Source organism: Oncorhynchus mykiss, chromosome 13, assembly GCF_057628025.1.
Source record: "Oncorhynchus mykiss isolate SJ-2025 chromosome 13, ASM5762802v1, whole genome shotgun sequence".
Taxonomy (NCBI): Eukaryota; Metazoa; Chordata; class Actinopteri; order Salmoniformes; family Salmonidae; genus Oncorhynchus; species Oncorhynchus mykiss.
The window spans coordinates 46534770-46560077 of record NC_143034.1 but is presented as its reverse complement, the minus strand read 5'-3'; the positions used below and the strand labels follow the sequence as shown (position 1 = coordinate 46560077).

Genomic DNA, 25308 nt, shown 5'->3' with positions numbered 1-25308 from the left:
CATTCTGGCCCTTCTTTGGACACTGTGTTAACTAACATCCAGACAAGCTTCAATGCCATACAACTCTCCTTCCGTGGCCTCCAACTGCTCTTAAATTAAAGTTAAACTAAATGCATGCTTCAACCAATCGCTGCCCGCACCTGCCTGCCCGTCCAGCATCACTACTCTGGACGGATCTGACTTAGAATATGTGGACAACTACAAATACCTAGGTGTCTGTTTAGACTGTAAACTCTCCTCCAGACTCATATTAAGCATCTCCAATCCAAACATGTAATCTCGAATTGGCTTTCTATTTCACAACAAAGCATTCTTCACTCATGCTGCCAAACATACCCTCGTACAACTGACCATCCTACCGATCCTCGACCTCAACAAATTGGATGCAGTCTATCACAGTGCCATCCGTTTTGTCACCAAAGCCCCATATACTACCCACCACTGCGACCTGTACTTCTCGTTGGCTGGCCCTCACTTCATACTCATCGCCAAACCCACTGGCTCCAGGTTGTCTACAAGTCTCTGCTAGGTAAAGCCCCGCCTTATCTCAGCTCACTGGTCACCATAGCAGCACCCACCCGTAGCACGCGCTCCAGCAGGTATATTTCACTGGTCACCCCCAAAGCCAATTCTTCCTTTGGCCACCTTTCCTTCCAGTTCTCTGCTGCCAATGACTGAAACTAACTGAAAAAAATCACTGAAGCTGGAGACTCATATCTCCCTCACTAACTTTAAGCACCAGCTGTTAAAGCAGCTCACAGATCACTGGTATATTCTTAAAACTGTATTGTTGGTTAAGGGCTTGCAAGTAAGCATTTCACGGTAAGGTTGTATTTCGCGCATGTGACAAATACAGTTTGATTTGATTGGACACTACATGATTACAAACTGTAAGTCATTATTTAAGGCGATGAAGACAGGAGAGGAAATGTAGGCTCAGAACTCTGGAGGGATCTCATGCCTTCAGGGTATAAAAGCTGGAGATGTATATTGGCACCTTCTTATCGGTGTGTGTGTGTACCTGCCTGTGTGTGTGTGTGTGTGTGTGTGTGTGTGTGTGTGTGTGTGTGTGTGTGTGTGTGTGTGTGTGTGTGTGCGTGTGTGTGCGTGTGCCTAGGACCTGGCAGAGAAGCACCAGAAGAGCCTGCAGCTGCTGAGGAAGCAGCAGACCATCATCCTGGATGACGAGCTGATCCACTGGAAGAGAAGGCAACAGCTGGCCGGAAACGGGGGTCCTCCGGAGGGGGGGCTGGACATCCTGCAGTCCTGGTGAGACCCCCTCTATCAGCCTCTACCCCTAACAGAGATCACATATGTCTAGGATTGATCAAAGGGCAGGGGCCACCCTGTTAACAAGCTGACTATTGGATACTGCTGGGCTTATATGGGGTGTAGTTGGGAAGATGACTGTCGTCTAGGTTGAAGATGACAAAGGTTAAGACAACGGGATCCTAATATCCCATAACTTTTTGCAACAATGGGGAAGAATTCTAAACAATGGGACTAGCAATGCGAGCAAAAATTACTGGAAGTGAATGTTTTTATTTATTTATATATATATATATATATATATATATATATATTTTTTTTTTAATTGAATATCCAAAACATACAATATACTTGCAGTGAAGCCGCTCAACAACTACACCACACCAGTCATCCAACAGATTCCCATTCAGAACGACACACAGAAGCATCCAGGGTCAATGCCCTGCTCAAGGGCATGTCGACAGATCTCCCACCAAGCCAAAAAGCATGAACATGAACCCTCCAAGATCCCCCCACAGTTTCCCAATAGCTGTACCTCAACCATCCAAGACCTCTCCCACAGTCCCCCCCCCCCAAGAATAATACAAAATAAAAAAACAGTTCCCCAACCCCAAGAACCCCCCAATGCACCAACAACCAAGACAATTAACTAAAGAGAAAAAAGAAAAAGACAAAAGAAAACAACAAACATCAATGCAAGAAAAAACAAAAACAAAGGACATCAAGGACAACTAAAATCATAACAGCAATGCCAACTGTATATGTTTAAATGCATGTCTGGCACTATTACATGCGTGTGTGCCCGTGTATGTGTGTATTTGAATGAGAGTGTGTGTATATGCATGTGTACAACACCTGCACGGCATCAGCCTCAGGCAAACCGGCATTAGCTGTAAAAACACTGCCACTTAGTGTCATTCAAACATACTTTTTATTATGTTTTATTTTGACTTTATTTTGGACTTTTATCTTTGACCATCATTCTATCTCCTGCACAGCAACTCCACTCCCACTTGTCTCCAATTCCACATCCCAACCCTCAGCTTCTCTCAGCCCATCCCACCTATCTCTGCTAGCCACCCTCTTTGGAATTCTATGCAACATATATCTTTCAACTACCCTGTGATGTTTAACGTACAATTTCAATCTATCTAATCGAATAGAATCCACAGATTGCGAGTTGAAGATAAATAGTTTTACTAAGAGTATTAGTATATTAGTAATTGACTGCCCTGATCTCTCCAGATCTCCTAACAGTACTATTTCTAGGGTCAATTTTAGATTAAGGCTATGCATTTTCAGGCATTCCTGAACCTGAGACCAGAAACAGGCTACCTGAGGACAATACCAAAATAAATGGTCTATTGATTCTGTGTCCTTACAACAAAATCTGCAGAGCTTCGATGATTTTAAGCCCCAAATATTCAACATTTTGTTGGTGGCAAGAATTCTATATAATAAATGTAGCTGAAAAGCACGGAGTCTTGAATCTTGCGTCATTTTAAATATCAACTCATACACCCTGTACCATGGAATCGGTACATCAAAAATCTCTTCCCAACTATTTTGCAATCTGTATGGCACAGTTGTCAACATTCTGGTCCTCAAATGAAACTGGTATACTTTCCTATTTATGCTATTTGCTCCACCACTTTAGATCCTTTATATTGGGCAGACAGACAAGTTCCCTACCTCCTCCCGCTGCCACCTGTCACGATCGTCGTAAGCATACTCAGACCAAAGCGCAGTGCAATATGGGTTCCACATGTTTATTCAATGAAACGCATAAAAACAACAATAAAGAATGTACGAAACGTGACGAAAATTAAGTGCTCACAGGCAACAACACAAAAACAAGATCCCACAAAACACAGTGGGGAAATGGCTGCCTAAATATGATCCCCAGTCAGAGACAACGATACACAGCTGCCTCTGATTGGGAACCATACCAGGCCAACATAGAAACAAAACAACCAAGATAGGAACACCCCCCCCTAGTCACCCCCCCCCCCCCTCCCCCCCCCCTATTGTCAGAGGCGGCTCCGGTGCGGGTCATTGCCCCCGCCCAGACCACGGGTCCGGCCATGGAGCTGGGTTGAAAGTCGCACCCGAACTGGGCATTGGCGCCGAGGAAGGCTCCGGCCATGGAGCTGAGTTTGCCGCCGTGCTTGGACTGGGCACCGGTGCAGAGGAAGGCTCCGGCCTTGGAGCGGTACTGGATGCCGTGCCTGGACATCGGCGCAGAGGAAGGCTCCTGCCATGGAGCGGGACTGGACGTCGTGCCTGGACCGGGCACCGACGCAGAGGGAGGCTTCTGCCATGGAGCGGGACTGGACGCTGTGCCTGGACTGGACATCGGCGCAGAGGAAGGCTCCTGCTATGGAGCGGGACTGGACGCCGTGCCCGGACTGGGCATTGGCGCAGAAGAAGGCTCCTGCCCTGGAGCGGGACTGGACGCCATGCCTGGACCTGGGCACCGGCGCAGAGGAAGGCTCCTGCCCTGGAGCTGGAGATTCTGCACCGGTGCGTAGAGCCGGCACACATGGTACCGGACAAATGACACGCTCCTCAAGGCGAGTGCAGAGAGCTGGCACAGGACATACAGGGCTGTGGAGGCGTACTGGAGACCTGGTGCGTGGAGCCTCAGGACGAGTACGGAGAGCGGACTCAGGTGGCATCAAACTGATAACACGCTCCTTAGGGCGAATGTCGTGCATCATACACCAACACAACAACTCTCTCTGTTCACTCTCCTCCAATTTCTCCCTCTTCTCCCAAACTGGCTCTGGTTCACTCCCCGGCTCCGCCGACCACTCCGTGTGCCCCTCCCCCCACAAAACATTTGGGCCGTCTTTTGGGCTCTCTATGTGGCTGCGAACCCCGGCGTCGTCGCTGTCCTCCCTTTTCTCCTTGCGTCTGCTTCCAAGGAAGGCTTTCGTGTCCTGCCATTATTTATTTCCTCCCAAGTCCAGGATGTCTTCTCCTCATTTATCTCCTCCCAAGCCCAGGATACCTTCTCCTCCCGGGCATGCTGCTTGGTCCTGTTGTGGTGGGATCTTCTGTCACGATCGTCGTAAGCATACTAAGCTGCAGGGTAATGTAAATGTTGTATTTTTAAAGATCCAATACGTAATATTGTACACTTATCATAAATATGTTTTAATCCAGAGTGTACAGAAAAGTTATCTAGATCTTCAATGAGACATTGCAGGGATCTAGCTTGCGAACTTAATATAAAACTTGAGTCATCGGCATACATGGACACCTTTGTTCTAATCCTCTAATGTTGTTATTGGATCTGATTTTAATAGCTAGCATTTCGATGGCCATAACGAATAGATATGGTGACAGCAGACACCCTTGTTTAACTCCTCTTGACAATTCAAAACTCTCTGAGAAGTAGTTGTTATTTACTATTTTACACCTGAGGTTGCTATACATTACTTTTACCCATTTTATAAGAGAATCACCAGAATTGAAAAAAATCCAGGCATTTATAAATAAAATCCAGTCTTACTTTATCAAATGCCTTTTCAAAATCTGCTATAAAGACCTTGCACAATTGTTGGCTGACTAAATAATTTTTTGCCCCACTGTATCTCACTAGGTCGGGGTTTTTTAGTCTCCAAATATCCACTATTTCTAATGTCTCCATAATATGTGTGATTTCCTTAAGGGCATAGTGATGATAGTTTGTAGAGTGATTTCCTTTACGGTCCATTAAGGTACTTAGCATTGTGTTCTAGTATCCTACCATTATGATTTAATCATTTGTTGCCTGTAAGTTCAATAAATTGGTATAAATGTTTTCGAAGAAGTATGGATCATCCTGATTTGGACCATATAGATTAATGAACCAAATCTCTTTTTCGTCCACTTTCATATTCAAAAAGATCCACCTTCCTTGTGAATCATTCCTGACTATTTGCACATTCAGATCTACATTTTTGTTAATTAATTCACATTTTTCACCACCCCATTCCTTTTTCCACGCAACTTCATCTAAGGATGTAGAGTGAGTTTCCTGTGAACAGTATGTGTTATATTGCTTTTCTTTCAGCCATGTAAAGACTGATCTTCTTTCTTTATAATCTGCTAAACCGTATTTCACCCCTTACCATAACTAGATACTATTCTCAGTCAGAATTGACCATAATTAGTGCTTGTAAAGTTACTGCCATCAGAGGTAATATGACGGTCAAAATTAGAGCTTTGAAATGTCTGATATTTAGAATTCAAGAAATAGGTTCTTACAATATTTGTTTTATTCCCTTGCCTGTTTGTCTGTGAGCCAATGCCACAAATGTTAGAAAATTGAGACATGATATTATGTGTTGTAAATCTGAGTAGGTTGATGTGTATGATATTGGTTGTGATTTAGTGGGAGTGTGTATGATGTCTGTATAAGAGTAAGGCTATAATGTTTGCTATCCAAATAAATAATAACTCCGCCAATTTGCATGGTTGAGGGTCTATGTGTGTAACATGTAGTGCGTATAGCCTTAATATTCATGATGATAATTGTAATCCATATCGTATCACCGTCATAGTTGCATCATAATTGCCTGCAACATCATTGAAAACACATCCCAGCATTTCCATAGCAATTGACGTTTCACGTGATCATGAAAGACACCTTGCATTACTCTAGAGACGGCTTCACGACAGTACAAATGTATGTTATTATTCCCCAATGCCCCTATTCTGATATCTTCCCCTTGCTTGTTGTAAACATATATACACACGTAGACAAAGACGAAAAAAAGATAGACAAACAAGAAACATATGAATATGAACATGTGAATGTTATCAGTACAGAAAGTTTGCCATCAAAGCGGGAAATAAACACAATCGTTGTGAATTTCAGCAAACTACTCAGCAAACAGAATGACTGTTTTCCTGTCATTCTATTCATTTAAACATTTTCTCATGATCTACCACCACTTTATTACTTGATTTTCCGAACTCTGGTCATGTTTTCGATGCTATAGAATCAGCAATGGTCCAATGAATGTGTTTATTTGTGAACGCTCCAGCATGGAATTATTACCTTGTCTTAAACTGTATATTTTGAACTAGACTGTAGTCTGTCTGGTTGTCTGAGCTTGTAAGAGTCTGAACTTTGAGTTGTGTGATCTTAATTTGCCCATTTTGAGAACCTTATTTTGTGTGTGTGCGTGTGCGTGTGCGTGTGCGTGTGTGTGTGTGTGTGTGTGTGTGTGTGTGTGTGTGTGTATTATTCAGGTGTGAGAAGTTGGCAGAGACGATCTGGCAGAACAGGCAGCAGATCAGGAGAGCAGAACACCTGAGACAACAGCTTCCCATCCCCGGCCCCATCGAGGAGCTACTGAACGACCTCAACAGCACCATCACAGACATCATCTCAGCACTGGTCACCAGGTGTGTGTGTGCGTGTACATGCGTGCGTGTGTGTGTGTGTGTGAAGTTGTTGTTATTGTTCAGTATCACAGTGAACAATAAGTGAGAATAGGTTGTAGTGTGTTGGACTGTGTGCGAGTGGCTTTGAGCTGGAAAGTGGGTGTGTTTAAATGTGAGCTTCTTATAGACACACTTATCTTCAGTGTGTATGCTACTCTACAGTCATGTTACCCCCCCCCCCCCCCCCCCCCCCATTTCCTCTGTGTGATGGGACTAAATGGAACTGTGTTATTTACCATGCACCACACTCAGTGTGAACCCTTATATAAACCCTATCCTACTGACATAACCCCTGACTCCTTATGTGGCCAATAGAGTGTGAGATTACATTTATTACCAGAATTACATTAGAAATGACTCAGCATCGCACATCACGGGAGCCTGGTTATGTGACTCTGTGGAGAAGCAAATCGTGTGTGTGTGTGTTTGACTCTGTGCTGAGCCCAAGCTGGGTTGTTCCGAGGCAGGGGGAGCAAGCTGCTGATAGTTCCTCCAGCAGCCCAGCCCAGCTCTGCTCTCAAGCCTTGTGGAACCTGTCAATGAACACACAAACACAACCCCAGTCAGCCTGCATTTACCCTCAACGCTACAAGGAGGGAGAGATGGAGGGAGGAGAGTGGGAGGCCTGCTATCGATCCGAAAGGAGAAAGAAAACAGTAGGGAGAGTGAACGGTTTAGAAAAGGAGAGGAAGATACAGTGTGAGGAAGAGGAGGAGTGAACAGAGTTTCAAAGATATAAAGTGAAAGAAACAGGGTCGATTCGAGAGCTAAAGAGACAAAAAAAGTGTTTGAGACTAGAGATGAAGAGTCTTCAATGATGGTGAGATGGGGAGAAAGGCTAACAGGCTCAGAAAGTTAGCTTGAGTTCCATGGTAGAGTGTTGTAGCCCTGGGGACACTGTCTGTCAGCGCGTATCAGTCCGCCAGCCTCACTGACTGGATCAGGAAGTCTTCTGAGTGCTCCCAGAACCCTCTGCTCTCTCCCTATTCCAGCTGTGATCCCCACAGAGACCCATAATGCACTGTGGTCCCCACAGAGACCCATAATGCACTGAGAAGCTATGTCATTGTCAGAACGATGTCCGTTAGGCCGCAGACAGGGGAGCATTGAGAGCGTAAAAACTATTATTTTAAAGTCCATACTACCGCACTGGTGTTTCCTCTCCTCTTAATTCGCTCTTTCCTGTTCTCCAGTGAAACCACACCCACATCCTCTCTACTGTTCCCCCTAAACCTCTAGCAGGCGCCTGGGAGGGAGGCTAGGGAGGGAGGGAGGGTATCTCATCACTGCCTGCTCACAGAGATGAGAATATTGAGTATGGTCAGCCAAGCCTAAAACACAAACAGCGTGCTCTACTAAAAAGCCCTAGCTGCCTGAATGAATGAGCATCACGCTGCCTGTGTGTGTGTAGCGTTTGTCTGTTTGTGTGTGTTTATGTGTGGGAGCATTGAGAGCTGACAGCTTGCGTACTGTGTAACTTTCAAAAGCAGGTCAAATAGACGTAATAGGCAGCAGTGTGTGATGAGCAGAATTCCCGGTGGTGATCTGTCAGTTAAAGAGATAGTGCTAAATGTTTTCAATCAAGCCCTTTTTCTACTAACCAAGAGTCAGATGAACTCATGGATACCATCTGTATGACTCTGTGTGCAGTTTGAAGGAAGTTGAAGTTAGTTTCTGGGGCCATTGCTAACTATCAAGCTAGTTGTTCCTGTCGACTTTGTCATTGGGCTAACGCTAGTTAGGATTTGCTCCAGAATCTTCCTTCAAACTGCATGCAAAGACATGCAAATGGTATACATGAGTTCAAGCTAAAATGTTGCACTATCCCTTTAAAGCAACCCTCTACACTTTCCTCTGACTCTAATCTGTCTGTCTGTCTGTCTGTCTGTCTGTCTGTCTGTCTGTCTGTCTGTCTGTCTGTCTGTCTGTCTGTTTTTTCTCACTCTCTGTCTCTCTCTCTCTCTCTCTCTCTCTCTCTCTCTCTCTCTCTCTCTCTCTCTCTCTCTCTCTCTCTCTCTAGCACCTTTATCATAGAGAAGCAGCCTCCCCAGGTGCTGAAGACCCAGACCAAGTTTGCCGCCACAGTGCGCCTCCTAGTGGGTGGAAAGCTCAATGTGCACATGAACCCCCCGCAGGTCAAGGCCACCATCATCAGTGAACAGCAGGCGAAGGCCTTGCTCAAGAATGAGAACACCAGGAAGTAAGTCACAGCATAGAGCCCCCTCATCACTGATATCTACTGCCACAGTGGAATCTATGGCGCAAGTGGAGATTCCACATTTAGACATCCACATCCCACGTTCTACACACCTAATAGAACCCTAAAGTAGTTAGTGTATACATTTTCCTTCCTAGTACTAAAAGAATAGCCGTGTTAGCCTAAATTTGGGTAGCATTTTGCAAGATTGTCAGCATTGGCATCCTGAAAAAAACTTGTCTCCCATAAATTTAAATGAGTCATTCCCCTTCATGTTCTGTGAAAGTTTCATGACTCTATGATTAATACATCTGCTGAAGCATCTACCTCTCCTCTTCCTCCTCCATCTTCCTTCCCCCTCCCCCAGTGACAGCAGTGGAGAGATCCTTAACAACAACTGTGTGATGGAGTACCACCAGGCCACAGGAACACTCAGCGCCAACTTCAGGAACATGGTGAGGATGGACGGGACCAGGGAGTCTCAGACTGTAATACCACACCTAGAGAAGATTGTCTTCAGAGACAAACGCCAGCTAAACTGGAATCCAAGAGGCTTTTGGAGATTCTGCATTCTCATTCTATGTTCATACTCATACAGATCGCATGTTACTCAGCCCACATGCTGTTTAGAGTTCCCTAGGGTCCTCCATAGGGTCCTCCATAGGGTCCTCCATGAATCATTTACATGTAAACTCGGGCTTAAATGGATACTTCGGGATTTTGGCAATGAACTTGTGGATACCATTTTTATGTCTCTATTTCCAGAAGGAAGGAAGGAAGTTAAAGACAGAATGCTAGTGAATATGCAATGGCTTGCGAAACTACCCCTAACTTCCTACATACTGGACACAGGGACATAAAGATGGTACCCATGAGTTCCTCTGACTCTGCGGAAGTAGACAAAGAGCCTCATTGCCAAAATCCCGAAGTATCCCTTCAAATCTGCTAAAATGAAAGGGAATCATGTATGTGTGTGTTTGATTAGAGAACAGCTCCTCAAAGTGAATAGTCTAGAAGATGTTTGTGTGCTGTGCTGCTGTCCTCTCATGATCCTCCTCTCCGACCCCACCTCATCTCTCATGTAGTCTTTGAAGAGGATCAAGCGCTCGGACCGGCGAGGGGCGGAGTCTGTGACAGAGGAGAAGTTTACCATTCTGTTTGAGTCTCAGTTCAGCGTCGGGGGTAATGAGCTGGTCTTTCAGGTTAAGGTAAGAACTGATAACCTGGTCCCAGATCTGTTTGTGTTGTTTTGCCAACTCTTATCAATACAGCACACACAGGCTTAAGAAGAGATGAGCAGAGTGGTGGACTAGCCCAAGGTGAGCTGTTGACTCTAGTCTAACCTATAGTGCCTCAGCAGCCTTTCTTTCTTTCTGGTCCTGACGAGAAGAAAAAACTGTCGGGGAGGTTTTCTTCTCCACTGTTCAACCAATCCGGTAAATGTGGAGGAGGAGCTAAGACGGAGTGTCGCCTTGTTAACGTCCAAAAGAGGAAGTCAGGTCACAGGCTCTCTTTCCTTTCCCCCTGAAGCCCAGATGCATCCAGTTGTCGTCGACACGCAGAGGGTGGCTCCGTCAATACACCATGTTCCTTACCCTGCTCCTTCAGTGACCATATTAGAAGTAGTAATCATTGTTAAAGCTATGTCACACAAGAAAAATGACCTTCACATTGTCAATGGTACAGGGAACTTATATGCTCCCCTACTCCCTTAACACATTTGTTCATGTATTTCTCTGAATTATATGGATTTTTTGGTTGGAACAGAAAGTGCTATACAGTAGGTTAAAAAACAGGTTTTACATGAGTTGCCTTATATATACTGTATTTGATACACATATACATCATTGTGTTTGTAATGACCCCTGAACTTTTTCTTCCTTCCCTCCCTCTCTCTCTCTCTCTCTCTCTCTCTGTCAGACGTTATCACTTCCTGTGGTGGTGATCGTCCACGGTAGCCAAGACAATAACGCCACGGCAACAGTGCTGTGGGACAACGCTTTTGCCGAACCCGTAAGTTCAGTGTGATCATCGTGTTGTGTGTGTGTGTGTGTGTGTGTGTATGTGTGTGTGTGTATGTGTGTGTATGTGTGTGTGTGTGTATGTGTGTGTGTGTGTGTGTATGTGTGTATGTGTGTGTGTGTGTGTGTGTGTGTGTGTGTGTGTGTGTGTATGTGTGTGTATGTGTGTGTGTGTGTGTGTGTGTGTATGTGTGTGTGTGTGATGCTGTCTTTAACACTTTATGTTGTTTGGTTTTTCTCTTGATGGACGCTCTAGCGTTGCCCTGGTTTAGGGGCCTTAACCATCTCTCCTCTCCTCCTCCCCAGGGTCGGGTGCCCTTCATAGTGCCCGACAAGGTGCTGTGGCCCCAGCTGTGTGAGGCCCTCAACATGAAGTACAAGGCGGAGGTGCAGAGTAACCGTGGCCTCTCAGAGGAGAACCTGGTCTTCCTGGCCCAGAAAGCCTTCAGTAGCTCCAGCATCAACCCTGACGACTACCGCGGCATGACTATGACCTGGTCCCAGTTCAACAGGGTAAGACCAGGGTGGGCCTCAAATGGCACCATGTTTCCTATGTGGTGCACTACTTCTGACCAGGGCCCATCTTTTGACAAGAACCCCATGGGCACTGATCAAAAGTAGTGCACTTTGTAGTGAGTAGGGTGCCATGTGGGACACAGCCCATGACTACTGACCAGTGGATTACAAGACCTGACCTCTGCATTAGGAACAAGTTGTTGCAGAGGGGTGATATCATCTCAGAGGGAATCTATTGTTTTTACCATGCCTGGCTGGTGTGTATTTTATTTAGATGTGAGTATGTGCCACTGCAGACATCGTTTACCTCTTTGGTGTTCCTTCCCTTATTCAGAGTAATATATTCCACTATATCTGCATTGGGGGTGGCAGGTAGTCTAGTGGTTAGAGCGTTGGGCCAGTAACAGAAAGGTTGCTAGATGGAATCCCCGAGCTGACGAGGTAGAAATGTGTCGTTCTGCCCCTGAACAAGGCAGTTAACCCACTGTTCCTCGGCCGTCAATTTGTTCTTAACTGACTTGCCTGGTTAAATAAAAAATACATTCTAATCTGCTCTCCTTGAGCTGAGTGAGTCTCTAATGTGTTTCTCTCTAAGGTGTGTCCCTAATGGTACCATATTCCCTACATAGTTCACTGGGCCCTGGTCAAAGGTAGTGCACTAGGTAGGGAATAGGGTACCATTTAATCTGATGAGCTCTAGTTGGCTGGCTGTGAGGTCCTCAGGTCTGGTTAATGGGCCTGTTTGTCCAGACAGGAAGGACTAATTCAGCCCCAGTCCTCATTGGCTCCCTCTAACCAGCCACTGATGACAGAGAGCACACTCACATTCAGACCTCATTCACCACAGAGCATCAGCCTCATTAGAGAGAGAGAGAGAGGGCCTAGAAACAGGAGCTGGAACATGCAACTCCCTCACTGATACACACGTGTATGCACACGCACACACACGCATACTTATAAACTCTCTCTCCCCACAAACACAATAACCCAGTGGACTCTGCATTGCTGCAACAGTCATACTGATCTGAACTGGATGGATGGATGTAAGGGGGTCAGCTGAACTCTGGGAAATATCTCTCACTGACTGACTGTCTATTGTAATTGCTACTCCTCTACTCTACTCTACTCTACTCTGTATGTGTGAGGGGAGGTAAACAACAAATGGTTTATCGACTGTATCAAACCCAATGTCCCAATCCCTCTAACCTACAGGAGAGTCTGCCTGGCAGGAATTTCACGTTCTGGCAGTGGTTTGATGGGGTCATGGAACTCACAAAAAAACATCTCAAACCACACTGGAATGATGGGTAAGAATACTTTTTTGACCGTCTAAATTCCTAGAATTTCTACTCCAGAATAACCTGTGGAAATGAGGTTTGACTTGGATTGTGTGTTCGTGTAACATGAGATGCCTGCAGCGTGCACACACTGCCCAAGTAGACAGGGAAATGGACAGAGAAAATGGCTCAACTAAACTAAAGGCCTCTTTTTGTTGTCGTTTGAATGGCAGCTGTAATGTGCTTTCTTTAGTGAGTCTACTTGATAGAGTGCACTTGGTGTTTTTCCCTCTTAAGCCCCCCTGCTGTTGCAGCCTCACATTTTGATAGCTTTTTTAATCTCAGCGAGCCTCTACCAAAAGGCCCTCCCCATAATGGACACGGCTTTACCATAGCAACCACAGAGATATTTATCCCTACCTGTAATGGGTCAAAAGGATACAATTATTGTAGGGGCAGGGGGAGGCATGACAATGTATGTAACAATGTATCTTTGTCTATCTCTGTCCTTATGTCCCCCTCCTGTCCTCCTCCTGTCCTTCTCATGTTCTCCTTATGTTCTCCTCCTGTCCTCCTCCTGTCCTCCTTCTGTCCTCCTCATGTTCTCCTTATGTTCTCCTCCTGTCCTCCTCCTGTCCTACTTCTGTCCTCCTCATGTTCTCCTTATGTCCCCCTCCTGTCCTCCTTATGTGCTCCTCTTGATGTCCTCCTTATGCCCTCCATTTTATTCTCTATACATTTTCCCTCTCTCTCTCTCTCTCTCTCTCTCTCTCTCTCTCTCTCTCTCTCTCCGTTCTCTATGTACAGGGCGATCCTGGGATTTGTGAACAAGCAGCAGGCCCAGGACATGTTGATGTCCAAACCCAACGGGACCTTCCTGCTCCGCTTCAGCGACTCTGAGATCGGAGGGATCACTATCGCCTGGGTGGCTGAGAATCCCAACAAACCAGGTACTGACAACCAACCAATCAAGCGATCAATCAATTCATTATTTTGTCAGTTATTCAATTAGGCAACACATTAATCTTTGACGGAGAAGGTCTGTAAAAATAGCCAAGTGGAACTATAACAAGTGTGTCTATGTTTCCAGGGGAGAGGATGGTGTGGAACCTCATGCCCTACACAACCAAAGACTTCTCCATCCGCTCTCTGGCTGACCGCATCAGTGACCTCAACCACCTCCTGTTCCTCTACCCAGACAGACCCAAGGATGAGGTCTTCTCAAAATACTACACGCCGCCCCTGTGTATGTACCTCACCTCTATTCATCTCTATACAAATACATGGTGACATATAATTATACTGTAGTGTCTATTCTCTATATCTGTTGCAATTTGGTCAGATAGGCTTAACAGCCACACTGAGGAACCTGTGAATGTGGACCATATCTGCAGTCTGAATATAGCGATTCTCCCTGTCTCTCCTTCCCTTGCCTTTCTCTCTTACAGCCAAAGCAGTGGATGGATACGTGAAACCACAGATCAAACAAGTGGTACCAGAGTAAGTCTCTCTCTCTCTCCTTCTCGCTCTCTATGGCGATAGGGCTGATTTAATCACCTAACAATGTGGCCTGAATGCAGATCAACCATTAGGTCTTCACTCCAGATGGAGGAACCAATTAGAGCCCAGCATCCGCGGGCCTGAGGGCGCCTCTGTCCCTCTCATCACTGCACTTAGTAATGTCAGTCTGGGTAATGAGTTTGCAGGGTCCCTATTGTTACCATGGGGCTGTGGGCCTCTCAATGGGAGGGCTCCAGGGGCTGCTGCCCAGCACCCTGCCTAACCTGATCCTGCTGCTCAAAGGGACTGGTAATTAATGAAGCAGAGGAGGAGGAGCAGGAGGAGGGGGTTGTGGTGGTGAAGGGATGGTGATGAAGGTTGCCGTGGTAACCGACAAAGCTTGCGATCGGATTGACGTTCTCTGACTCGTGCGCGTGTGTCTATCTGTCTGTTTGTCTGGACCTGCAGGTTCACCACGACCAATCCTGACCCAGCAGCAAACCCCACCTACATGGATCACGGAGCCTCCCCTGTTGTCAGTCACCCTCCAAACTACGGCATATACCAGCCTATGTGAGTATAGATTACATATGTGTGCGTGCATGTGGGAGTGTGAGGTGTGCGTGTCTGATGGCCTATGTTACTAACTGGTTCCTGTGTTGTGAGGTGTGTGTGTCTGATGGCCTGTGTTACTAACTGGTTCCTGTGTTGTGAGGTGTGCCTCTGATACCCTGTGTTACTAACTGGTTCCTGTGTTGTGAGGTGTGCGTGTCTAATGGCCTGTGTTACTAACTGGTTCCTGTGTTGTGAGGTGTGTGTGTCTGATGGCCTGTGTTACTAACTGGTTCCTGTGTTGTGAGGTGTGTCTGTCTGATACCCTGTGTTACTAACTGGTTCCTGTGTTGTGAGGTGTGTGTGTCTGATGTCCTGTGTTACTAACTGGTTCCTGTGTTGTGAGGTGTGTGTGTCTGATACCCTGTGTTACTAACTGGTTCCTGTGTTGTGAGGTGTGTGTGTCTGATACCCTGTGTTACTAACTGGTCCCTGTGTTGTGAGGTGTGTGTCTGATACCCTGTGTTACTAACTGGTTCCTGTGTTGTGAGGTGTGTGTCTGATACCCTGTGTTACTAACTGGTTCCTGTGTTGTGAGGTGTGTGTGTCTGATACCCTGTGTTACTAACTGGTTCCTGTGTTGTGAGGTGTGTGTGTCTGATACCCTGTGTTACTAACTGGTTCCTGTGTTGTGAGGTGTGTGTCTGATGGCCTGTGTTACTAACTGGTTCCTGTGTTGTGAGGTGTGTGTCTGATACCCTGTGTTAGTAACTGGTTCCTGTGTTGTGAGGTGTGTGTGTCTGATACCCTGTGTTACTAACTGGTTCCTGTGTTGTGAGGTGTGTGTCTGATGGCCTGTGTTACTAACTGGTTCCTGTGTTGTGAGGTGTGTGTGTCTGATACCCTGTGTTACTAACTGGTTCCTGTGTTGTGAGGTGTGTGTCTGATGGCCTGTGTTACTAACTGGTTCCTTTGTTGTGAGGTGTGTGTCTGATGACCTGTGTTACTAACTGGTTCCTGTGTTGTGAGGTGTGTGTGTCTGATACCCTGTGTTACTAACTGGTTCCTGTGTTGTGAGGTGTGTGTCTGATACCCTGTGTTACTAACTGGTTCCTGTGTTGTGAGGTGTGTGTCTGATACCCTGTGTTACTAACTGGTTCCTGTGTTGTGAGGTGTGTGTGTCTGATGGCCTGTGTTACTAACTGGTTCCTGTGTTGTGAGATGTGTGTGTGTGATACCCTGTGTTACTAACTGGTCCCTGTGTTGTGAGGTGTGTGTGTCTGATGGCCTGTGTTACTAACTGGTTCCTGTGTTGTGAGGTGTGTGTGTCTGAAACCCTGTGTTACTAACTAGTTCCTGTGTTGTGAGGTGTGTGTCTGATACCCTGTGTTACTAACTGGTTACTGTGTTGTGAGGTGTGTGTGTCTGATACCCTGTGTTACTAACTGGTTCCTGTGTTGTGAGATGTGTGTGTCTGATGGCCTGTGTTACTAACTGGTTCCTGTGTTGTGAGGTGTGTGTCTGATACCCTGTGTTAGTAACTGGTTCCTGTGTTGTGAGGTGTGTGTGTCTGATACCCTGTGTTACTAACTGGTTCCTGTGTTGTGAGGTGTGTGTGTCTGATACCCTGTGTTACTAACTGGTTCCTGTGTTGTGAGGTGTGTGTGTCTGATACCCTGTGTTACTAACTGGTTCCTGTGTTGTGAGGTGTGTGTCTGATACCCTGTGTTACTAACTGGTTCCTGTGTTGTGAGGTGTGTGTCTGATACCCTGTGTTACTAACTGGTTCCTGTGTTGTGACAGGAGTGACTCCATATTAGATGCAGACGGTGACTTTGACCTGGATGACACCATGGACGTGGCGCGACACGTTGAGGAGCTGCTGCGGCGACCTATGGAGAACCAATGGAGCGGCCAGCAGTCGTGACCCTCAACCTCTAACCCCTGACACCAACAAAAGAACCCCGCACCTTTTGACATTTCTGATGGTTTAATTCCATTCATTTCCTCCTGTTCTGTTTCAGATAGTTATAATGTGAAATGTTAATAATGGTTGTGATTGTTTTTTTGTTTTTTCTCCTCAGCATGCAAACTGCACGTCAGTGACCTTTTTTCAGTTTGTCTCCGTGCGTATCTGTAAAACAGACTAGGTAGAAATGCAAAAAAAACACAATGTTACAGTATTGTATGAAAAAAATTCAATTCACGCATGTATTTTAATTTGGTCATAATTCTAACAAAGATATTTGAAGAGCACTCTCCACAACCGGTATGAAGTCATTTAAACAGTGGTACTGTTTTTATTTTTGTTTAGTTATTTTATTATTGTAAATGGTTTATCAACAAAGTTTGTTTTTTATTGAATCCGCCCTCTGCCAAAGAAGAGAAACTTCAATGAATAATTTGTTGTTGTTATTGACAATATCATTGGATTTGTTGCTAAGGGAAGTTTCAATCAGTACTATAATAATTCTGAATCTTTACACACTAAACTCCAAGCAGAATGGCTCTCATTTCATTCTCAGAGCACACTGAGTATCTATGTCACACACACACGCACACACACGCACACACGCACGCACACACACACACGGTTGCATAATATACACTGCTCAGAAAAATAAAGGGAACACTAAAATAACACATCCTAGATCTGAATGAATTAAATATTCTTATTAAATACTTTTTTCTTTACATAGTTGAATGTGCTGACAACAAAATCACACAAAAATTAATGGAAATCAAATTTATCAACCCGTGGAGGTCTGGATTTGGAGTCACACTCCAAATTAAAGTGGAAAACCACACTACAGGCTGATCCAACTTTGATGTAATGTCCTTAAAACAAGTCAAAATGAAGCTCAGTAGTGTGTGTGGCCTCCATGTGCCTGTATGACCTCCCTACAACGCCTGGGCATGCTCCTGATGAGGTGGCGGATGGTCTCCTGAGGGATCTTCTCCCAGACCTGGACTAAAGCATCTGCCAACTCCTGGACAGTCTGTGGTGCAACGTGGCGTTGGTGGATGGAGCGAGACATGTCCCAGATGTGCTCAATTGGATACAAGTCTGGGGAACGGGCGGGCCAGTCCATAGCATCAATGCCTTCCTCTTGCAGGAACTGCTGACACACTCCAGCCACATGAGGTCTAGCATTGTCTTGCATTAGGAGGAACCCAGGGCCAACCGCACCAGCATATGGTCTAACAAGGGGTCTGAGGATCTCATCTCGGTACCTAATGGCAGTCAGGCTACCTCTGGCGAGCACATGGAGGGCTGTGTGGCCCCCCAAAGAAATGCCAGCCCACACCATGACTGACCCACCGCTAAACCGGTCATGCTGGAGGATGTTGCAAGCAGCAGAACGTTCTCCACGGCGTCTCAAGACTCTGTCACGTCTGTCACGTGCTCAGTGTGAACCTGCTTTCATCTGTGAAGTGGCGAATTTGCCAATCTTGGTGTTCTCTGGCAAATGCCAAACGTCCTGCACGGTGTTGGGCTGTAAGCACAACCCCCACCTGTGGACGTCGGGCCCTCATACCACCCTCATGGAGTCTGTTTCTGACCGTTTGAGCAGACACATGCACATTTGTGGCCTGCTGGAGGTCATTTTGCAGGGCTCTGGCAGTGCTCCTCCAGCTCCTCCTTGCACAAAGGCGGAGGTAGCGGTCCTGCTGCTGGGTTGTTGCCCTCCTACGGCCTCCTCCACGTCTCCTAATGTACTGGCTTGTCTCCTGTTAGCGCCTCCATGCTCTGGACACTGCGCTGACAGACACAGCAAACCTTCTTGCCACAGCTCGCATTGATGTGCCATCCTGGAGGAGCTGCACTACCTGAGCCACTTGTGTGGGTTGTAGACTCCGTCTCATGCTACCACTAGAGTTTAAGCACCGCCAGCATTCAAAAGTGACCAAAACATCAGCCAGGAAGCATAGGAACTGAGAAGTGGTCTGTGGTCACCACGTGCAGAACCACTCCTTTATTGGGGGTGTCTTGCTAATTCCCTATAATTTCCACCTGTTGTCTATTCCATTTGCACAACAGCATGTGAAATGTATTGTCAATCAGTGTTGCTTCCTAAGTGGACAGTTTGATTTCACAGAAGTGTGATTGACTTGGAGTTACATTGTGTTGTTTAAGCGTTCCCTTTATTTTTTTGAGCAGTGTACATCAGCTCCAGCTGAAACTTGGGGACTTTGGACCCCCTCTTCACTCACAGGGATATATTAATTTCCTGTATTTGCACACAGATGTAATGTAAATACAAGCATGTATCCAGCATGGCCAGGCAGGTCTCTGGACAGCCCATAGAGATAGATAGAGGACTCATCATTAATAGAACCCATTTTAACATGGCCATTGCCATTGAGGTCTTCCACCAATTTAAAGTTGTCAACTGGGTGGGGATTCCTACGAGTTGGGAGCAATCAGCCAATGAAGAAGAATAACATTTACTACTTTAGTACCTCAACGGTGCTGCCCATGCTGTCACACAGACACTTTAATGGCACAGATAAAAAGATGAGTCCTCTATCTACCTCCTTACCCCTGTAAATTATGCATGTGCCATCAACACTACCTCTCATTACCACTCTGTCTGTCTGCCTGGTGTTTTAAACAGCTCATTTGGTCATGTCTTGTTATTGGTTGTGACGTCTAGTGTTGACAATCTATTTGGGGAGCTGTTGGGATGTGTGTAGAGGAGCTGAGGCCACTGGGGTGTGTGTGGAGGTCGGGGTTTAGTTGGGAGATCTGTAGGAAAGTCCATTACTAGGACTGATAGATGAAGAGCCTCTATACTGGGTCCTTATTGGCTTAGTATTGTTCATCTGCTGAAGTACACTAACTACTCAATCCATAGCCTGAGATGACTAGTGGAGATCTAATTCAACTCATTTTACCCTGGGGCAGAGATACCAGTTTTACCATGTGGCAGAGATACCAGTTTTACCATGGGGCAGAGATACATTTTTTTAAGTTTTAAAGCTAATTCCCTGCAATGCTACCAGTTTTGCCATGGGGTGGAGATACATTTTTGCAGGTTTAAAGCAAATTTCCTGTAATTCTACACATTTTGCCATTACTTATGTCATGTTAATGATATCTGAGTGAGTATGACTAGCTAAACTAGTTAGCTAGACTAGTCAGCTGTTAGCTGACATGGCTAATTAAGTGACTGTCACTGACAGAACAGGAGAAAAACCTGCTGATGCACAACCACATTTCGAACCTTCACCTTCTAACTTTCAACAGAAATTTAGACCCCAACTGAGTTCCAAAAAAAAACGGCCCAGGCCCTAAGCGACCGCTTATGTCGCTTATGCTTGGAGCCAGCCCTGATGGTACTCCTGTCTGTCTGTCTGTCTGTCTGTCTGTCTGTCTGTCTGTCTGTCTGTCTGTCTGTCTGTCTGTCTGTCTGTCTGTCTGTCTGTTTTTTCTCACTCTTTGTCTATCTCTGTCCCTAAGCCAGTCTCCTGTTTGCTGTTATTACTGATCACTGTTACTAAGTCTGCATGTGCATGTCTGTCTCTGTGTGATATAACATAAAACATCAACTGACAACCTAAGGTACAGATAAATAGCTATGTGTGCAGACAATACGAAACGCTTGAACACTTGACTCATCAGTCCTGAGCATGAAGGCCGTTGCTACCATAAAGTTTGGGATATTTTGGCACTGGCTCACTCCCTGTCTTTCAGCCAAGATGTTGTAGTGGGTCTTTCTCCATATACTCCCAGCAGGATTAGTCTGCTATAGTACACCTTAGCTACCGCAGTTTAACAAAGCATGTAACGATAGATCCACCTGTTGCCGTGGCTACTCTGTTCACCCCCCCCCCCCCCCCACCGCACATACACACACACACTTCTGAACCATTGGGCAATAGCACCACACAACCCCCACAGTCATATTACACACACACACACACACACACACAACCCATCGCCTCTACTCACTCATAAGCTCTGCCCACTCAGGAATGAAGCCCTATGCTTGTTTGATGTATCATAAAATGAAAAATAAGACCAATAGAGTCTCTGTCTATTAGTGGAGGCTGGTGGGAGGAGCTATAGGAGGATGGGCTCATTGTAATGGCTGGAATGGAATAAATGCAACAGAGTCAAACATGTTGTTTCCATATGTTCGATGTGTTTGATACAGTTCCATTGATTCCATTCCAGCCATTACAATGAGCCTGTCCTCCTATAGCTCCTCCCACCAGCCTCCTCTGCTATCTATATACAGCATATATGAATTTATTTTCTGTACCGTAATTCTATTTTATTACAGTATACTGTACGTCTGTGGCACGCCCCTCTGAATGTAATCCCCTTGCATGACCTGAGGAGGGTGCACGTAGAACATGGCAGCCACTGCAACCCCTTAGGTTTCATCTGAAGTATCTGAAAAGAGCCATATTGCAAACAGGAATCAGAAGAATGTTGCTTTTGTGTTTGTCCTGCTGACATTATTTAGTCTTTTCCCATCTTTGTTTCTTGAATTTTTCCAGGTCAAAACAGCTAGTTTTTCTTCTTTGTATTTCTTGATTTTACTGCTATGTTTTGAAGAGTCAAAGCTACATGGGAATTCTTGTGATGTTTCCTTTTTTTTTACGTTATTCTGATCATTTCAAAGTCTTTGCTTCACCTCTTAGTTAGTCTATGTACTCTGGAAGCTGTATATGAGGCTGTGTTCTGTTCAATGTTAGTTCCACATTTGTGGTTTGGTTTTAGCATGTGTTGCAAGGAAAACTGCAATTGAAAAAAAAAAGTTCATAAATAATTTCAACCCTAACATGTATAATGAAGAATAAGTTGTGACTGAATAAATGTAATGGTTTATTTGTTCACATTCAATGTCAGTTTGAACGGCACCTTACCGATACTGTACATGAGACCATTTCAATAGAGTCAATTCAGAATGTAAACTCAAATTCCAATTCTAATTTCTTCTCATTGAAGCATTGAATTTAGATTACTTTCTGAATTGAAAAGGAATAGACCCAACAAACCCTGACTAGCCTTTCAACAGCCTTCGGATTGGGTGTGGGCATCATAGTACTGCTATAACATTGGTTTATGTGATCGGTTGTCCAGTGGCAACTCACATCTGCCATCTTGTGGCAGGAACATATATTGTCTCTGAGACACAGTACCGGACTGGTATGTACTGTCCCTTTAATGCCAGAGGGGCTTTTCTCACCTGTCACTCAGGGCCGAGGGGACATGGAAAAGTGATTAGACAATGTAATTAACCTAATGCATGAACTGCAATCGACTATGACCCCATTGATTACTATAAAACATATTATGATTGTCAATCTCCTATGGAACAGAGAGATCCAAGACCCACTGTTTGCCTTCTCAACAAATAACTCAATCACATTTACTATATTCTAATTAATTGTTTTCCATTTTTAAAAACATCGGACATATCTGGAGGTCAGAGAGCGACTGTTGCTTGGATACGAAACTGCACGTGGTTGCTTGGTTACTGTTCAATATTCACAACAATAGCTTTAATAGCTTTAAGCGTTGGACAGAGAATAAAATTCAATTTAACACAGCAGTAAGGCGAAATGTGTCAGTTTTTTTTCCAGCAAAGGAAATGATTAGAGCATTGAGGGCATGTGAAAGGGAAAGGGGATACCTAGTCAGTTGTATAACTGAATGCATTCAACTGAAATGTGTCTTCCGCATTTAACCCAACCCCTCTAAATCAGAGGGTGAATGTGTGGGGTTATTACAGTAGAATATTATATACTGTAGTATAATAAGGTATACTACATAAATATAGTATTATAAGATATTCACAGCCATATCTTACTTGACATTGGATTGTATATACTTAAGATAAAAGGCTCTGGGAGAGTTGCAAGTCTGGCACCCACCAGCAGCTATGTATAGCCTCGCTGCACAGGACTGAAATGAACCGCTTTTTCAATGGAGTAGATGGATCCGTCCTCTCGTTCTACCCTGTGACCACTAGATGTCCTCAGTGCCCAATGTGATTCCTGCACTCTGCAATAACACGGGGAATGGAAATGAACGACGAAACAAAGCACAATGCCAGTCAGCAGTATGCATAGGATGCATGTGGGACAGGTCACGTGATTAACACGTTTTAACAGGAATAGAAAAACCATGACAGAAGTACTTTTTAAAATGAGCCCTTCTGTTAGGTTCATATATCATCATCCCAGCTCCAGAAACCTCAGTCTCTCCTACAGGTCAGAAATGTGAGTATTTATTCACGGGCTTGACGTTCTCCCCAGGAAACATCTTTCATCAGATAATTAAGATGCAAATTGGCACAAATTACCATGGTATTAGTCTATGCATACACATGAATCTCTGTATCAACTCCAGTAATTAGGGGCGCCAGTGGAAGGTTCAGTCCAGGCAGAAAGGGCACAGACACAGTCGCTGTAGGACGGGACAGAAAACCACAGCCCTGCTCTGATTGATAAGTAAAGAGTGTTGACACAGAGGGTGTTTAAGGAACAAGTTTCATTTCCTCCCTCCACAGAGGTCATGTGAGTGAGCACAGGAAGTGATGTGTAAGAGAAACAAAAAGTGTGGTGGTTATGCTCTGGGAGGAATGCCCTCAGACCCCCTGCTGTGGGGAGTCTCAGCTCACTTCACTATAAAAACAAATGATACTTTTGGGGATTATTCAGCCTCATCTTGTGTCAGAGTTCCCAGAGTTGATTTCCTGTACTGATACATAATAATTCTCACCATGCCTGAATGAGGTAAGAGGGTCGTAACGTCTGTGGTCAAATGTCTTAAATACAAGATGTGGACGGGTCATACATGTACAAAAAAAAAAACTTCCATGGTAACGATTTGACCTTATGACCTCAACCTCCAGGACAAAAACCCTGTGGGACCTGCACCGTCAGATTACCCAGCAGTCAAAGGGCCTTTCATCAGCTGTGATTGGGTAACCCTGATTAATACTATTGTCATCTATACAATCTAAAATCATCTGGCTTCTCCTGGAAAGGGCCTCAAGGGATCAGGGTTGAGGGTGGGGGGGCGTGTGTGTGTGTGTGTGTGTGGGGGGGGGGGGGGGGGGGGGGTGTATGGATGGCTATCCCTTCATATGTCTGTGGTTCACAGAGGGAGAGGGTGGGGGGAAGGGAGACAGCACAACTTCGGCTCACTTCCTGTCACAGGAAGCTACGAGCAACTTCCATGGAAATCAACCAGGGTGTGATTTAATTGTTAGTGGCATGATAGTCAAATGGAAAACAAAGCTGCAACTGCTTTCCGTTTCCTTTTCTGTTGATCTCTCACAGACTCTATTTTATTCTCTCCCTTTTTCTGTCTCTCTCTCTCTCTATCTCCAGCTCTCATTAATAATAACTCCATTCTCCTCCCCAGTAGAGTAGGACCATCCTCATCTGTTCACCACAACATCTTTCTTCCCTAAGCAGAGGAGTGTTAGCACACCAGTTTGCAGTGATGCAGCATAAGATAAGGTCCTTGGTTAATAAGTCCTAGTGTGGCTCCCCGTGTGGGTCCTGGGGGGGCTCCTGTTTGAGGCTTGGGAGCCAAAGGGATTTGAACATTAAAGTGAGACAGCCTGGCTGGAAGGCTTGGGGCAGGACTTTTAAAAGCAGGACTTATTCTGAATTATTTCTGAAGATGCATAATGCATGAATCAGAGTGATAGAGCGAGAGAGAGAGAGAGAGAGAGAGAGAGAGAGAGAGAGAGGAGAGGGACTACCTCACCCCCAACCTCTTGCCTTCCTTCTTGACTTATTTTTCTCATCAGTAGTATCCCTCACCTCCATCTCGCCTTCTCACCTTTCCTCAATCTTTCCATTGTTCTTTATTTTCCTCCCCAATGTGTTCATTCCACCAACATCTCTCTCTCTCTACTGTTCTCTCTCTCTCTACTGCTCTCTCGCTCTCTACTGCTCTCTCTCCCTCTCTCTCTCTCTCTCTCTCTCTCTCTCTCTCTCTCTCTCCCTCTCTCTCTCTCTCTCTCTCTCTCTCTCTCTCTCTCTCTCTCTAGCCCAGCATCTGAACTACTGTGTTCTAGAAGAATCAGCTGTGTATAAATAATTCACATTGAGAAGTAGTTTCTGGTCAATGAGTACATAGACTGACCCGCTGGCTGGCTAGCTGGCTGGCTGACTAGCTGGCTGGCTGACTGGCAGATTGACTGGTGTAAGACGGATGAGGCAGCCGCAGGATGTATGCCTCTGCCCTCATTTAAGTTTACAGGAAGGAAGAAAACACACACACGCACACACACACACACACACACACACACACACACACACACACACACACACACACACACACACACACACACACAAACACGCACACTCTATCCTAGTTCACACTCCTTCAATTCAAAGACACATCAATGTCACAGAAAACCACAGAGCAGCTGATCTAACCGCTCATCCATACTGCAGGATTTGATTATAATGACTTGGTACGACAATAATGACCAAACACTCTGAGCACCTCTACCGCAGCAGCACACAATTTCTCTCCTTCCAATTGGCTGTGGTGTGA

At 45.3% G+C, this 25308-nt stretch overlaps 1 protein-coding gene across 2 annotated transcripts in view; it reads left to right on the top strand.

Annotated features, from left to right (window-relative positions):
* The window catches only part of stat5 (signal transducer and activator of transcription 5), a 99233-nt gene extending 77608 nt beyond the window's left edge, over positions 1 to 21625 (top strand). The window contains exons 8-20 of one of the 2 annotated variants that reach the window (XM_090194283.1): positions 1118 to 1269; positions 6514 to 6669; positions 8729 to 8908; positions 9273 to 9360; positions 9991 to 10113; positions 10826 to 10918; positions 11233 to 11439; positions 12655 to 12749; positions 13527 to 13669; positions 13810 to 13965; positions 14168 to 14219; positions 14688 to 14792; positions 16575 to 21625. In XM_090194283.1, the coding sequence (XP_090050409.1) occupies positions 1118 to 1269; positions 6514 to 6669; positions 8729 to 8908; positions 9273 to 9360; positions 9991 to 10113; positions 10826 to 10918; positions 11233 to 11439; positions 12655 to 12749; positions 13527 to 13669; positions 13810 to 13965; positions 14168 to 14219; positions 14688 to 14792; positions 16575 to 16698 (1674 nt within the window). In that variant the 3' untranslated portion in view covers positions 16699 to 21625. 2 annotated transcript variants of the gene reach the window in all.
* The last annotated feature ends 3683 nt before the right edge of the window (positions 21626 to 25308 follow it).